Source organism: Tachypleus tridentatus, chromosome 10, assembly GCF_004210375.1.
Source record: "Tachypleus tridentatus isolate NWPU-2018 chromosome 10, ASM421037v1, whole genome shotgun sequence".
NCBI classification, from domain to species: Eukaryota; Metazoa; Arthropoda; class Merostomata; order Xiphosura; family Limulidae; genus Tachypleus; species Tachypleus tridentatus.
The window spans coordinates 158,846,072-158,862,721 of record NC_134834.1 but is presented as its reverse complement, the minus strand read 5'-3'; the positions used below and the strand labels follow the sequence as shown (position 1 = coordinate 158,862,721).

General features: G+C 32.7%; 2 protein-coding genes across 4 annotated transcripts in view; one reads left to right on the top strand and one right to left on the bottom strand.

Moving 5' to 3' along the window:
- Positions 1-695, bottom strand: part of LOC143230756 (uncharacterized) — a 187,598-nt gene extending 186,903 nt beyond the window's left edge. Inside the window, exon 1 of one of the 2 annotated variants that reach the window (XM_076464872.1) lies at positions 384-695. The gene's annotated coding sequence lies outside the window, so the exon portion shown is untranslated. The remainder of the gene's footprint in view (positions 1-383) is intronic. The other variant, XM_076464871.1, reaches the window with a different exon arrangement.
- The window catches only part of LOC143230753 (dachshund homolog 1-like), a 117,125-nt gene that overhangs the window by 11,609 nt on the left and 88,866 nt on the right, over positions 1-16,650 (top strand). For both annotated transcript variants that reach the window (XM_076464865.1, XM_076464866.1), the window contains exon 2: positions 3,894-4,022. In XM_076464865.1, the coding sequence (XP_076320980.1) occupies positions 3,925-4,022 (98 nt within the window). In that variant the 5' untranslated portion in view covers positions 3,894-3,924. The remainder of the gene's footprint in view (positions 1-3,893; positions 4,023-16,650) is intronic.

Here is a 16,650-nt window from a genome sequence, read left to right as displayed (position 1 = left end):
AGATAAAATTATGACACCCCCTCTCCTAGATCATAATACTGTAACACTACGTCTGTCAATACAAATGTAAGCATAGCAGTGATTGTAACTTATTTGTTTTATTAATTCCTATAATTAAAATTCAGTTTTCTATTCAGCCTTTGAAATTTCCCTCCATGCTGTATGTGAAGATGTGTAAATAGATTTAATTCAGTTACTATGTATGATTTATTTTTTACATCATGGTTCTCTAGATTCATGAGTGAACTATCATATGTCATTTGCTACTTATGTGAACATAACTTTGGAAATGGACTTTTTTTAAGTTACATGTTGCAACATCATATAAAATACAAGACCTGTTTTTCTAAAGATAGAGTAAAATTGCAATAACTAAAACTGACCTTAATTTTTTCTTTTCAGTTTCACAACTCAATCTGTACTGTGATAGACTTTTTCCCAGTTATAAGTTCTTCATCCCTTCTTTAAATGAAGTAACATCAAAACTTATCACCAGTAATATAATTGTTCTGCAGCACAAGTTGGTCACATCTTATCCAGTGGCAGCAAACATATTAATTTATTAACATGTACATGTACACATAGCAGGCTAGTGTAGAATACTTCTTTGACGTGAGTAATGATCTCCTGATTGGTCTTTCCTGTTTTTGTTGTTTTTTTGTTTTAAGGAAATAGGAAACTGGGTTCTTCAGCCTTTAGTTGATTGTGTTGAGTATGTGTTGTAAGCCACATGATGTAACTAAAGGAAGTTCACATGTAGATGTTTCTCAGAAGTACATATGTAAACAACATTAAAACCTGACATTTACTTAAATATAGCTTCTATTTTTTGCTTACCAGATTTTTTTGGATAACATAACATGAAAATAAACTTTGAGTATTAATAATTCTTTTGCTATTGTACAGACTAGAACAAAAACTTTTCTTGTCACAAATTAGGTACACATTCTTGAAAAGAAGGTATTTTTGGTACCTGAATTTAGGAAAATAACTAGAGAAATATTTACAAATACATTCTTGGCTGTTAACATTTTTTATACTGAACATTTTAAATTATATGAATAAATCTTCAAGACCAAAAACAAATGCTTTTTTGCCAATGTTTTGAATAATCAGTGTGCTCACACTGCAACTGAAAGTTACTTGTTATTCATAAAGCAATAAAATTTCAATAAAGTGTTACATAGTTGACGACCATCTGAATTTGATAACATTTGTGATGCATCACACTCATTCTAATCTATTTTAAACAAATATGAAGCTGTGACATAATACCTTGGTTGTAACCTGTTTAAATTGTATTAATGCAGAATCTGGTTATATTAAACATACATTATGTTTTATGATATCTGAATACAACTTATTTTTAAGGCCTAGAATTTAGAGATTTCATGTGGGTAAGACACAAGTAAATATAATTATTGAAATTAAGTTTTGTAGATCCCTTCTTTGTATGTTTCCAGCATTGTTTCCAAATTAGTGTACATTTGTTTTTAATGATGTACAGTGGTAACTCAAGTTAAAATATTATGAGGTGTAAAAAGAAAAATTAACCCTTTTTAAAATTTCTAATTTTTATTTACTTTTCTTTACTTTACAAAATTTCAAATAGTTTCAGAGTACAAAAATGTTAGAAAATTACATATGAGAGAAAGGAATAACCGTTAGAAAGTGAAACCTTATGAATTTGTAGTGCATACTGAAGGGATTTACACATTTTGGTATATATATATATATAGTGTAAAGGTAATTTTTTCTTAACTTTTATTGAAACTTTGAGTTTTTTAACTTGGCAAAACTAGATATGTCCATGTTAATTTTTCTCTCTATTTCATTTCTTTTGTCCAATTGTGTAATGCAAAAATACTTTTATCGATCTTTTACCAGTTTCCACACTAATGGACAAATTTGATAAAGTCCATAGAGCAATAAAAGTATTTTGGAAAATGTCTATGATGTAGTTTTCAAATGAAAAGTAACCATTGAAACTGTAAAAATTGCTACCTAAAAATGCCCTGAGTATTTTCCAGTTGATATCTGCGTAAGAAGTTTTCTTTCCATATGGAAGGAGGAAGCTTCCCATATCTCATTCTCCTAATTTATATTTCTATTGCTACTCTTTTATTTCTTATGTGAGACTGGCTAATGGAGGTTAAGACTGTTAGACAATGTATCCCCACCTCAATGTGGGCTCTACTTCCACAGTCACCTTCAAAACCAAGGGTACATTTTATTATCCCACATTATTACTTGTATCCTGGAATTTTTTCAATTCATGCAGCATTTATTTATTTTGTTTTGGCTTGTGTTTTAAGTTATAACAAACTAATATAATTAGTCAGAGGTTTGGATTTGCTGTTTTCAATGCAGTCCTTCCTTGTGATTTTGCTTATTTAACTTCATTAAAATGTATCAATTTTCTTTATTCAGATGCATTAAGATTTACAATTCAAACCACATGATTAAATTTTATGCAAGTTTTATTGTGAGGTGAGGTACCTACATTTGTTTATATGTACATTGTGTCTGAATGTATTAAAGTTATCTTTAAATAAAGTGTTTTTTATGCACTGAAAAAACTTTATAATTTCTGTACATAATAATCTCTGGTGATTTGAATACTAAAACTGGATCTAGTGATGTTTATACCTGTATGTACAAGTTCTACATGGACACCATACATCTATGGGTTTAAACAGTTAATGTTTGTCTTAATTAACCTCTTTACTAAATAATTCTTCAACCCATTACCAAAACTGAGTGTATTAGAACTCAATTTGGTGATACTAAGTGGTGAATACAGGATTTTTTGGTGGGGGGGATGATCGACTAAGTAACAGTGACTTAAACCCGACCCCAAGTAAACCTTTCCTTGTTACTGCAACAAAAATTTCATGGAATTAATTTAGAAACAAAGAAAAGAAACATATATAACTATGAACTCTCATTTATTGATTTTATTCTAAAATATCAAGTTACAAGTAATCCTACAGCACTATACTGAATCACACAACATAGTGCATGTGACAATGAACTTTCATATATTCCTAAATAACATGTTACAAGTAAACATACAGCAAAAGTATTCTAATTGAGATGATCAGTACTTTATATTTCTGATTTCCCATTAACATACACAATTTTGGTATGGCCAGGGGGGATGCATCCCCCCCTCTGTATCCTTCCCTGGTGATATTAAATCAGTTTTCAATTGTTATTTTACTGAATGTAGTACTGGAAAGAACAAAATAATTAACAAAGTAAAGCTAACTATGATGTAAAAATTTGTTTTATTCTCATTTTAGTTTAAAGAAGCTTTGGTATTACTTCTCAATATGTAAAGATTTATATTCTTAATTCTTTTAAACGCTTAGTAGAGTTTAATCATATATCATATTGTAAGACATACTTTCATAAATATACGTAACACAGTTTCCTTTTCTAGAATAGTATATTTGTTATAACTTGATATTTTCATTTTTATAGCACCTGAGGAAAGATATAATAAAAAATACTGTGTTGAAGATAAATTATATATTCACATAAAATTAATTATCCACACTAAATAAAATGTTTATAGCTTTTGCAATACTTGTAAAAAGACATATTTATGTATATAGATTTCAGCATAGGATATTTCTGTGAACGTTTCCATTGTTTTTCAGTAAAATATTTTTTCATAAATCACATTTTGTTCTTAGTACTTGCTATTAAATTTAGCATATTTTGTTTTCACAAACATCACAATTAAACAACTTTTTAACACTTATAATATCTGATCTCACAAATTGTTGATAAAGCATCATAGTTTAGTAATCTTATTTATATAAAAAAAGTTTTAAAAAAAATGCTGTTAAATATTTGTAAATACAAGATAAATTGTTATGTTGCAGGTTTATGCTGTATGAGTTTGTATACATTTAGATGATCAAGGCCCAGTGTAATAAGATATGTGGTGTGTCTTGGTTTCTTTGCTTGAGAGACACTGAAGTATTTGGGAAAGGTAACCATATCACCAGTTGGTAAATATTTATGCAAGTTTTTTGTGAGTTTCTACCACAGTCATGAATGAAACTATTGTATAATGAACCAATGTTCATGTAAGCTATGCTTGTGTCTTAAAGAACAGTATGTGATGCTTGAAGCATGCTAGGATATAAAAGTTCTGTTTAAATTCATGCAGGTCAGTACATTGTTTGCCAAATACTGTATATATATATAAATATATACACTGTTTGTTTGTTTTACATGTCTGTTAACATTATTATTGTTGATATAGCCATACAGTACTGTTATGTTAACAATGTATTAATAAATGAAGTAGTTGCAGTGTTACAAAGTGTTCTAAGAACCCATGCAGTAGTATAGAATCTAGTAATAAGAAACAGATCTGGAAACATTAATCAGAATTTAGTCACTTTTGTTATTCTTTGATAGATCACTGAATTGAAACTCAAAGCTAAAGTAGTTAATATTTGTTTTAAACTGTATATTACAAGTCCTTAATTTTTCATTGCATGTCATACATTCATTATTTTTAGTTTTAAAATGCCTTTATGTACATTTTTATAGCTGTGATGACCAAAGAATTTTGTCCATCATATGAAAGGGTATGAAAATTTCTTTATATGTTTAGTCAAGTAGTAAAAGTAGATTGTACATTATGATGACCTCATTGGACTTGTGTGTCTTAAATTACTGGGACACATTCTCCATATGTTAAAATCATAGTTGCTGAACAGTTTAAACTGAGTAGATATTTCACAGGAGTTAGCAAGTCAAGAGAGTTTCATAAAATAGGGTTAATTCATTTAAAATTTGTAGTAGTGGTAAAACAGTAATTATAGGTCTGAAGAAAGAGTGTACACAAACAAGGGTTAGCAATCATTATTTAAGAAATCTACTGCTTTATTTTCATGTCATCCAGATTATGTCAAAGAACATGAACAAAAGCATAAATAATGTTGATTTAAGGTTGCATAACATTTTAGACCTATTGAATCTAAATAATCTAGAAAGAAACAAAAACATGTTATCTAGTGATTTTGTCAAAGGAACAAAGACTTGTTGACAAATCACTATAGAATATGAGAAAGTTTATATGGTACTTAATTTAAACAGTGACCTATATTGTGCTTTTTATGCCATTGAAAACACTGTTCCTACAAGTGTAAAACATAGAGAATGTTATATATTTTTGACACTACATCTATTTAAATCATTGAATTTTTTTTAAATCTCATTGTTAACAATATATTGCACAACTTCTTCAAATTCTTTGAACATATGTTATGGTCCTTTGTCTATATTACACTTCTTTTGTATCTGAAAAGTAAAATTAGTTTAAACCTCCTATAAGGACCTCACCCTTCTAAAATTATTCTTGGCTCTATCAAAGAAATTTGTTGCTATTTTGTTTTTTGCCATTTATTTGTTGTTTTTGGATTTGTGTTAGCATAAAATAAATAATATTTTTATGGGATCCTATTCAGAAAAGTAAAAACTGTGTTGATAAACATAAGATCTCTTAGAAAGCATGATTTAAGACCTCAATTCTAAAGTCCATCTCCTTAGTTAAAAAGGTCCTGGCTATAGAGTTGAGTGTGCAAAACTTATGTTAACCTATACTACTGACTTTCAGGTGTTTGTAATTTTTTGTTTTGAAGCAAAACTAACTAAAAGATTAACCTAAACTGAAGTGCTGCTAACAAAATGTCAGAAAAACTAATTTGTCCTGAAGGCAAAAGAATGATTAATATCCATAATTCAGTATTTTCATGTGTTCTTAGTAACCACCAGATCCTAGGAGAAAAATATAAAACTTGTACAAGCAGATTTTGCAGGGTTGACTACAGCACCAGAAGACCATAATTATACACACACACTTAAAACAGTAATTGTTAAATGGACCTACTCCGATCTGGACATTCATATGAAAAAAAGATTGAGGAAAACTTGTCAATCAGTGTTTGTTTTGCATTTTTTAGTGAGAAATTTCCTTATTTTTACTTTTGTTTTATATGCAAATATATGGGCATGATCAATATTTGCTATTGGCATATTTGTAAAAATGAGAAAGTTGGCACTTATATGTGATTTTTTTGTCACTGAATATTCAACTTTCTGCAAGTCTGTCTGGCTTGAAACATTTCATAATCTACACACTAATCAATAGATATAATTGATCTGACCTTATCCGACATATTTTTTTAGACATCAAGACAAGAATTTAGATTTTTGGAGGAAAGTTACTTGTTTCATAAGAATATCTCTTAGACATACAGTGTTAATGAATCAAATGGAATTTTCTGTTGTCCTTAACTTAATTAAAATCATGTCATGCATTATAAAAAATAAGAAAATATATTTATTTTTTAACTAAAAGTTTTATCTGAAATTCCTGTTGTTTTTTGTGGAAAAACAAAATTCCTTAAGGCATCCAAGAGTAATCTGACATGCAGATATTTGAAACAGACATGTCTTTATTGTTTATTTTAAAAAAATGTATTGAAATGGAAAAGTTTTCAGCTTAATTGTGTTTTTATTTTTATATCAATTGCTCCCTAACTACCATTATATAATAATCTAAATTTATTTTGTTTATTATAAATAATTTAACATTCTGTATTCCAGCAACTGTATAGCAATGAATGTGAACTTAATAAACTGTGTGTACCATAAGCAACTTTCAGAACACTTACTTAATAAAATGTTTTTGTTTTTTAATATTATTTGACATTGGTAAAATTACTGCTTGATATTAACTGAACTTTTAAACTGAAAATTGACTTTAAGACAGAGTCATTCTTCTCTGTTTTTCCATGAATTGTGATAAAAATGTTACTTCAAAAAACATCTAAGCATTGTTACTGTAAAGTTCTTTCTGCCATCTAAAAGTTTTCTTGGTGGAAGCAATGTAGTGTTAAAACATAGCAAAAGGTTTCTAATGATAGTCTTGTTTTGCAATATCATATTGCTTGGCTGTGTAGTACTGAGCTGAGGTAAAATAAAAGGAAACTAGCCTTTGTTCAGTTTCATCAAAATTCAATTATGTCTGATAGTATATTTTAACAGTTCCTGATGTGATAGAGGCAGAAAGATATTTCTGCAATAACTGTCATATGAAACAAGGTCAATGTTTCGAGAATTTGATTAAGAAGTTCTATTAAAACTTGAATAGAATCCTGAATTTCACAGTCAACAGGCAGTGTCCTTTTATTGATATACATATTACTGAAATGTACTTTTAGCCTGATTATGATAAATTATGTGTATGCAGGGTAGGGTAATAATTTCTTTGCAGTTAGTTTTTTATGGTTAGTACAGTTTGTGGTGTATTTGGTTTTATGTTGTTGGTACTAAAGAAAACATTACAAAGACAACCAAAACCAATTTAATTATTATTTGTTTCAAAGTAGTTACTAGAAATTAAACTGTTGTAAATGAAATAACTGTATAGTCTCTTTTGTCTCATATGTGTATGTATCAGAAAAATAAGTATTGGTTTCAAACAGATTTGTTTAATAAAAACTAGTAATATGCAAGATGTAATTAAATAAATTAAATACTACACTTTATAATAAATCATGCAGAAAACTTTTTTTATCAAGGCATAGAAATGTCTCTTTGCTCAAAATAAAAATATAAACTTATGTAATAGATAAATCTAAACAAATGTGTAAAACAAAACTTCAAAATAAACTACAATGTAGTTATATATTTATATAAAAAAATTATGTACTTGGTAATAAGGTGTAAACCAATTTGTGTTACTAAGTATATCTAAATTTAAAATAACTATTTCGCTAGGACCTTTTTCATTGATATAGTATGTAGGATAATAGATAATCTCTGCTGTTTTAGTGCACTTTATGAGTATTTGAATGAAATATTATTGTTTATCATGGCTAAAATGGCAGGTCTGTGAAGTTACATCAATAAGGGTCTTTATATTTGCTGTTATATTTGAGTATGAAATCATTTATATTTGTTTACATAGTCTTTTTTTGTATATTTACTTAATGGGACACAGCTTACAGTAATGTGTTTTATATATATATTTTTTAAGAAATCTGTTTTTGGTGCTAGTTGTATCTGCTGTTTGTAACTGGTGAAACCATGAATAATTCTTTGTCATAGGAATTAACCTAGTGACAATGCTCAATATTAAAGCAAAAATGCATTCTTCTGATATACAACTTAAGTGTTTAAAAGATATTTCTGTAAATGTCATTAATGCCCTATATTAATTAGTCAAATTTTTTAACGTGTACAAATCATATTTAGTTTGATTCATTACATCTTGATCCTTCTGAAAGAATTAGTGAAGAGTGTTTCTAAATTATAAATTAATCTATATTCATGATGCTTTCTAGTGTTTAACAAATTATGATTGGAACTATATTATTTTCTTGTTTTCTTTGTACACATGTGAATAAGAAATCTTACACAACTGAGAAAAAGAATGAAAAATAATTTCAGTAAATTCAGCCGTTTGTGGAATTTGCTAATCAATTACTTGTCAGGCTTATTAATGGTTTACATTTAAATAGTTGATTATGTACACGAAAATTAAAAATACAACAATAAACTATCCATTAACATTGGGACCGAATTTTGATATTATTGTTGCTCTATAACTCAATCAAAAATTATCGGATTTTGATTAAACTTGATGCATATATGTAGAACGTTATTCCTCATTGGTCTGCCAAAAATCTCTGTCCGTTGGTAACGACGGACGTACCAGACACTCGTAGTTTTGAGAGCCGAATGCGATCAACGCTCCGTAGTTGGGGTTTGCCCTCCACAGAGGACCCTCTAGTTCAGGGGTTCCCAACCTTTTGGCACTCGCGACCCCTTACCTAAAAGTTTGAAACCCATGTGACCCCCTACTTAGGGCTTACTAGCAGCAGCTTAATTTTTCTTTTATTTTCTGTGAAGGAGAGGGAAAGAAACATCTATAAAAAATATTTAAAAATTCTGTAATTATTTATTAACAAATTAAATCACATTGGTCCAACCTGAATTCACAAAAAGAACATATATTTCTTAAAATAATATTAACATAGGTTTGAACAGCTATCCAACCCAGCTAGTGAGATGCCTGATGTTGCATTTCAGCAGCAAGCTTTGAAATTCGTGGCTGAGCGTTTGTTAGAGCCAGTCTCATGTCATTTCCAACATCCAATCTGTTCCTATTATTTGTTTTTATATTGACAAGAGTGGAAAATCCTGCCTCACTCAAGTAGGTAGAAGCAAATGGAACAAGGACACGTAAAGCTATCATGCTGACTTTGGAGTATGACTGATACATAGCGCACCAGAACTGAGTCACGGATTTCACCTTGAAGAGATCACGAGCTGAAGAGTCGTTCCTTAGATCCAGAAATTCATCTTGAATATCATCTGGGATGCTGGATACATCAAGTTCAGTACAAAATGGGTTCCTTACCAGGGCCTACTGTTCCTGTGATAGCTCAGGGAAGTAACGCTCGACTTCCTTTTCTAGAGACTGAAGATGCTCGGTAATCTCATCCTTGAGGAACTGATCCAGTTGGATCTGAGACTCATCCGTCACTCCACAAAGTTTTTCAAACATAGCGATGTTTCCAAGATTGGTTTTCCGACGCCAGTTCTGCAGTTTGGAAACAAAGGCCGAAGACTATCTTGAAAAGGAGAACATGTGTTTCCCTTCCTTGCAGCTTCAAATTGAGCTTGTTCAGCTGGTCAAAAATGTCGGCTAGGTACGCAACCCTTTTATTCCATGCTTCATCTTCGAAGTGAGCTACAAGATCTTTCCTTTCTTGAGTCTCCAGGAATAGCTTTATTTCATCTTTCATTTCAAAGACACGATTAATAACGTTTCCTTTCGACAACCAACGTACTGCTGTGTAGAAGAGAAGGACTTCGTGGTCAGCATTCATGTCTTTGCATAGTTCTTTGAATAGGCGAGTGTTGAGTGCTTGAGTCTTCACATAATTTACAATTTTGATTACAGATTCAAGCACTTCCTGCAGAGAGGCAGGGAGAGTCTTACTGGCGAGAGCATATCGGTGAATCATGCAGTGGATGCCCTTTGCTTGAGGTGCTAGCTTCTTCACTTTCGACTGGAATCCTGATTTCGATCCCAGCATAGCCGGTGCCCCATCCGTACAAACCCCACACACGTTTTCCCATTGAAGATCTTCGTCTTGAAAAAAAGTTGAAACTTTTTCCATGACATCATCAGCTTTTGTTGTGGTTTCAAGTGCACTGCAGAATAGGAATTCGTCTTTGATGTCACCTGAATAAATGTATCTCACGAAGACAAGCAACTGAGAACATGACTCCCCTGCCAAGGCTTCGCGACCCCCCAAGGGGTCGCGACCCACCGGTTGGGAACCCCTGCTCTAGTTCTACAATATGATAAAACAACACTTCACTTAGTCTTAACACGATCAAATTATAAAATTTCATGGAAATCTAATCTTTAACTTTTTTTCCCCCAGTGAAAAAGCCGTTGGAACCACTGTCTCAAACCAATAAATGATCTTAAGAACAGGTCCACTATCTTAAACTAATAAAGACCTTAAGAACAGATCTACTATCCCAAACTAATAAACGACCTTAAGAATAGTTCCACTATCCCAAACTAATAAACGACCTTAAGAACAGATACACTATCCCAAATTAATAAACAACCTTAAGAACAGATCCACTATCCCAAGCTTATAAACAACCTTAAGAACAGATCCACTATCCCAAGCTTATAAACGACTTCAAAAACAGATTCACTATCCCAAGCTAATAAATGACCTTAACAGATCCACTAACCCAAACTAATAAAGGACCTTAAGAACAGATCCACAAAGGGTCTAACGTCGTAGTCACAGCTTTTGTGATGTACTGCTACGAATGATAATTTTTCACTTTCAATGAATCCATTTTGGAGCTTATCCCGATTGGCAAGATGTTGTATTAAACAAGAGGCCTCTTGGGCGGCGGTTGTGGGAGAAAAGATAGATGGAAACTTGGTCATACTGTTTACAAAACATGTTGGAGTTATGTGATTCGAGTCTAATTACAGACCTCCCACTGAACGTGTAAAACCTATTGAAGCCTATATTTTGAGAGAGGCGCCGTCTACGAAATGACGTATAAAGTTTCTGCTACCAAGTTTAACAACACGTGTTGCATAAAGAAATGCAACAGAAAGGACTTTGAGAAAATTATAGTTTTTCACTGTAGCAGTAACCAAAACCTATTACAAAATACTGATAAATTGACAACCATTGTTTGGAAAACATGAGAAACCTATATTTTGTTAATAGTTTTAGTTTATAGGATGATTTATTGGAAATTTGCGCTGAGCTACACGAGGCCCATTTACGCTAGCCGTCCCTAATTTTGCAATGAAAACTAGAGAGAATGTACTTATCCATCACCACCAACCGTCAACTCTTCGACTATTTTACCAATGATTAGTTGGTGGATTCAGCAGATCTCCCGATGTGGCTTTGCTATAAGAAAACACACACACACCAACGATTGGGTTGACAGTCACTTTATAACATCCGACGAGCATGTTTGGTGAGACTTCTAAACCAATAAATGACCTTAAAACAGATGTTTGGACGGGGATTCGAACTAGCGACCCGCAGTGTTAAACTTTCTAATATATTCGTAACTTGTTGCTGTTTTATAGCAGTGATTTACTCGAAACGCTCAGTTTCATCTGAGACAAGCGTGGGTGTTGTTTACTTTATCTAACATGTTTCTACTTTCCTTCTCTGATCAGCTGAAACATACTATACCTTTCAGCAGCATTACAGATTTAATGTAAATAATTATTAGATTCTGTTACATGTCTAAAAATGGGACGCCATTTTTGTTTTACAATAATGGTTTCGAAAAAAACATTACAACATTGTAATAGTGATTTCATATAAAACATTAACCGTTTCGGGGCTGAGAATATATGTTTGATACTTCAACTAATTACGGTATCAGTACTAAAAGCATGATATCTCGGCAATAACTCAACAAAATTCCCTGAAATATTCAGTAATTGTACCCAGTACTATGTATGTTGAATTCAATACATAAGAATAATAGGAATAAAGGAAGGTTGCCTGTCGCGCTGAGCCTTCAAGTCGACTGTGGTCGTCAACCGTGCCGAAAGGGTTAAAACTATAAGACGGGTTCAATATAAAGGTGCTGTGTAATGCTTGTTACTCTTGATTATGTTTTTTACGTATCTCGCTCGACTCATAATCCGAGGGTCGCAGGATCGAATCCCCGTCACACCAAACATGCTCGCCCGTTCAGCCGTGGTGGTGTTATAATGTTACGGTCAATCCCACTATTCGTTGGTAAAAGAGTAGCCCAAAGGTTGGTGGTGATAACTAGCTGCCTTCCCTCTAGCTTTACACTGCTAAATTAGGGGCAGCTAGCGCATATATCCTCGTGTAGCTTTGCGCGAAATTCAAAAACAAGCAAACAATTTACGTATCTAATTTTTTAAAAAAACAAGCGAAGTTTAGTCAATATTCAAAACCCTACAACAAATAGTTCTATATACAATAAAAGTTTTGTCAGCCGGCACCTTCGCATTTGGAAAGCAATAGTAACCTTAAGGTTCAACGTCTCCGAATACAGATGACTTTGGTATGAAGCATGCAGTTGACAGAACACTACTGCCCTCTGAATCCTAATCTATCGATTAGGTGAATGTGCCTTCTGTTAGTGTTTAGGTGACCACGTTAATATTTAAGTGAATAAGTACACAATACAATGTACTCTATTACTTTGTTTACAGTACTCTACGTATAAATGTTTTTTATATAGTTTACGGTTTTGTATAATATTTGTTATTGTTTAGACCTGTTATTGGTGTGAATGATGTAGAAATACTGTGCTTTAGAACAATAACAAGATGCCAAAGCATTTTATGTAAAATATTGTTTGTTTTGGAATTTCGCACAAAGCTACTCGAGGGCTATCTGTGCTAGCCGTCCCTAATTTAGCAGTGTAAGACTAGAGGGAAGGCAGCTAGTCATCACCACCCACCGCTAACTCTTGGGCTACTCTTTTACCAACGAATAGTGGGATTGACCGTCACATTATAACGCCCCCACGGCTGGGAGGGCGAGCATGTTTGGCGCGACTCGGGCGCGAACCCGCCACCCTCGGATTGCGAAGCGCACGCCTTAACGCGCTAGGCCATGCCAGGCCTCCTGTAAAATAAGGGAATCATTTTCATAACCGGAATTTTAGTTATGCGGCATTATACGGGTCAGCAGATACTGTTACAAAGCTTTTACTGTACCAACAGTATTTGCGTGTATATAATTATCTTTTCGATTGCATCCATGTTGTATAACAAGTAAAAACTTGCATCGAATGTATACTTTGTTAATAACGTATGGCCCAAAGTAAACTACGTAAGTCAGAATAAACAGTACCTTTCACCTCAGTAAATATTTTGATATGTGTTATAGTAAATTACTGGGAATAAATTATGCCGTTAGTCAATATTTAAGAAAAATTGAAATCCCTAATCATTAGAATGCATTGATTAACCGTTGGGGTACCCACAGTATTAGCAAAATTTTCGGTCGAAATCCCAACAAATCTCGCCATAGTTTGCCTAACTGCCCTAACAGAAGATAAAGGTTAACCCTAAATCCAATGTAGGAATTACGTCTACAACATAATAATAACTTTAAAAAATTAATTCAACATTATAACTAAGTTAAGTAGATGTACCATAAATCATAAGTTCAAATGTTTGAGAACACTTTAATTTCAGCTATATACGTATCTGCCGGTCATTATTGATTACTGAAGTACAAAGATATTAAGCGCGCCCCTTGTTATAAAGATATAACTGTATTGTTATATAATAATAACATTAAAAAATTAATTCAACATTATAACTAAGTTAAGTAGGTGTACCATAATTCATAAGTTCAAATGTTTGAGAACACTTTAATTTCACTGTAATTACAGCTATATACGTATCTGCCGGTCATTATTGATTACTGAAGTACAAAGATATTAAGCGCGCCCCTTGTTATAAAGATATAACTGTATTGTTCACCGATAATGTGTAGGCGAGATGTTAAACGTCTCGTTACATTCGTTCAGCTTGCCGTAGAATACATTTATAAATACTTATAACTTCAATTGAACAATGAGGAAAATATCGTGTAGCATCAGATAAAATATCAGTATTGTTTTTAACAGCTTTCACAGAATAATGAAATAACAATAAATCGATTAACAGTATTATAACGAAATATTTTAGCTGGTATAGCGTTTATAGATTGTGAGTTTCTACAATGCTTTGTCTAACACCGCAGCACAGGTATGAAAGAAATTAAAAATATATAAAACATTTCCGTAAACTATTTGTTGTCGTATATTGTTCTGTTAATCCTGTAAATTGTTAGTACGATACCTTAATTGCACTGAGTGGATTTCGGGTCGGTATACTTTTAATTAATCGTACAGTGTACTTGAGCGACTCCTATTTTAAACCAAGATTAGTGCCATTAAGAAATGATATTAGATTGTATGAAATAACTTACTTTACGCCTGACATAAGCCAACTGATTATTTAGCCGAACACTTAGACCAGTACTCAAGAAGAAGAGGTTTGTCAGATATTTTTTTTCTTATCAGTGAAGAGTACCAACTCACGCACAAAATGGCTTGGCATGACCAGGTGGTTAAGGCACTCGACTCGTAATCACAGAGGGTCTCGGGTTCGAATCCCTGTCACACCAAACATGCTCGTCCTTTCAGCCGTGGGGGCGTTATAATGTGACATTCAATCCTACTATTCGTTGGTAAAAGAGTAGCCCAAGAGTTGGCGGTGGGTGGTGATGACTAGCTGCCTTCCCTCCAGTCTTACACTGCTAAGTTAGGGACGGCTAGCGCAGATAGCTCTCTTTAGCTTTGCGCGAAATTCAAAACAAACCAAACCATGCACAAAATAACAACATCATGAAAGTAATTATCCATTTACCATCATAAACTTCTCGATTGAGGCAAACGAAATAATACAGCTATTCTTTTTGTTCAGAACTCGTAGCGTGTTAAAGTAATCTAAAAAAATATATATTCGGTAACCTAAGCTACGTGTCATTTTGTATCCACTTTAAATTATGGCACAAAATACGAACAAATGTTCAACTGAAAGCAAGAATAATATTCCATCAATAATAACAAGGGCATGTAAATTTGGTTTGGTTTGTTTTGAATTTCACGCAAAGCTACTCGAGGGCTATCTGCGCTAGCCGTCCCTAATTTAGCAGTGTAAGACTGAAGGGAAGGCAGCTAGAAATCACCACCCACGGCCAACTCTTGGGCTACTCTTTTACCAACAAATAGTGGGATTAACCGTCACATCATAACGCCCCCGCGGCTGAGCATTTGAATTTAAACTTCATAAAAGTTGTTTTGGTTTCAATAGCAGATTTTCCCTAATTCAGCTACGCAGATTTCGAAAATATATATATATTTCTACCACATAATAATTGTTTACAAATCGGGAAGAAAGAAATTTACTTATTTCAAATTATCGTTTCGTTTACCATAATGAACATTCTTTATTATGTTTGTGTTCTAGAAGATCGACAAGACTCTCACGTCGCGATTGGTTAAGAGAAATCTATAGTCAGTGATTGTCAACACTTTAAATATAACAGAAAGTGACCCGATTTTCATGTGAAAGATCTGTACGTGGTGCAAAAAAATGAATATTGTTTTCAGATTAACCTACAGGAATTACTGTGGACCATCACAGATCTGTGAAGTTAACAAATATATCAAATTAATTACCATATGGTTCCAAACTTGTACACTAAGACACAACTGACTTGTGAAACAGTGCTATAAAAGACACTGAACAATTATAGACTGCTCGAGGTTACAATATATCGGATTGAGTTTCGATCATTTCCTATTAGTATAGAGCTTGAGCAGTACTTTCGGTGACGTCGATGGTGCATCATTTCATCGTAAAGAAATAGACGTAGTAAATATAACAGGTTGTTTATCATATTTCAAGCCAAAGCTGGAGAACAAATCATTCCTGTGCAGACGTCAGATGCGGAAATACAGCCGAGATATATAATAGTCACGTTCAAGGTTTTCCCCCTATCCGGGATAGAAAATTTGACCTAAGACGGCTCGGACGATAGCAGCTTACTTCTTGCGAAAGGAAATTTCAGTTTCTCAACTGTTGAAATTAGTAGGTGTGTGTAAATGTTACTTTTTACTTTTACTGTTGCTTGCGTAACCTATACAAAATGGATACGAATTCCAGCTCAGTAAAATGTTTATTTACTCTCTTTTTCCCTGCTGTTCTGTTAGAGTTTTCTGTTATCGTTTAACAGACTATGCAAACTGCTAATACACCTAGATAAATTTGCATATTCCGCATAACCTTAAATACCGAATGGTGTTCCATACTTGTGTTAATCTATTAAGGGTTTTAAATACGAAATATTCAGAAGCATTTCCTTTGTTTTTCTTTTAAGTCACCAGATGTTGCTGTCTAGACACAGTAATGAATCGATGGAGAACGTATTCTGTGAATGTACGTGTTTTTCACACATTTTACCCAGGATTGTTGTGCTTATAAAGAAAGTAAAACCAACC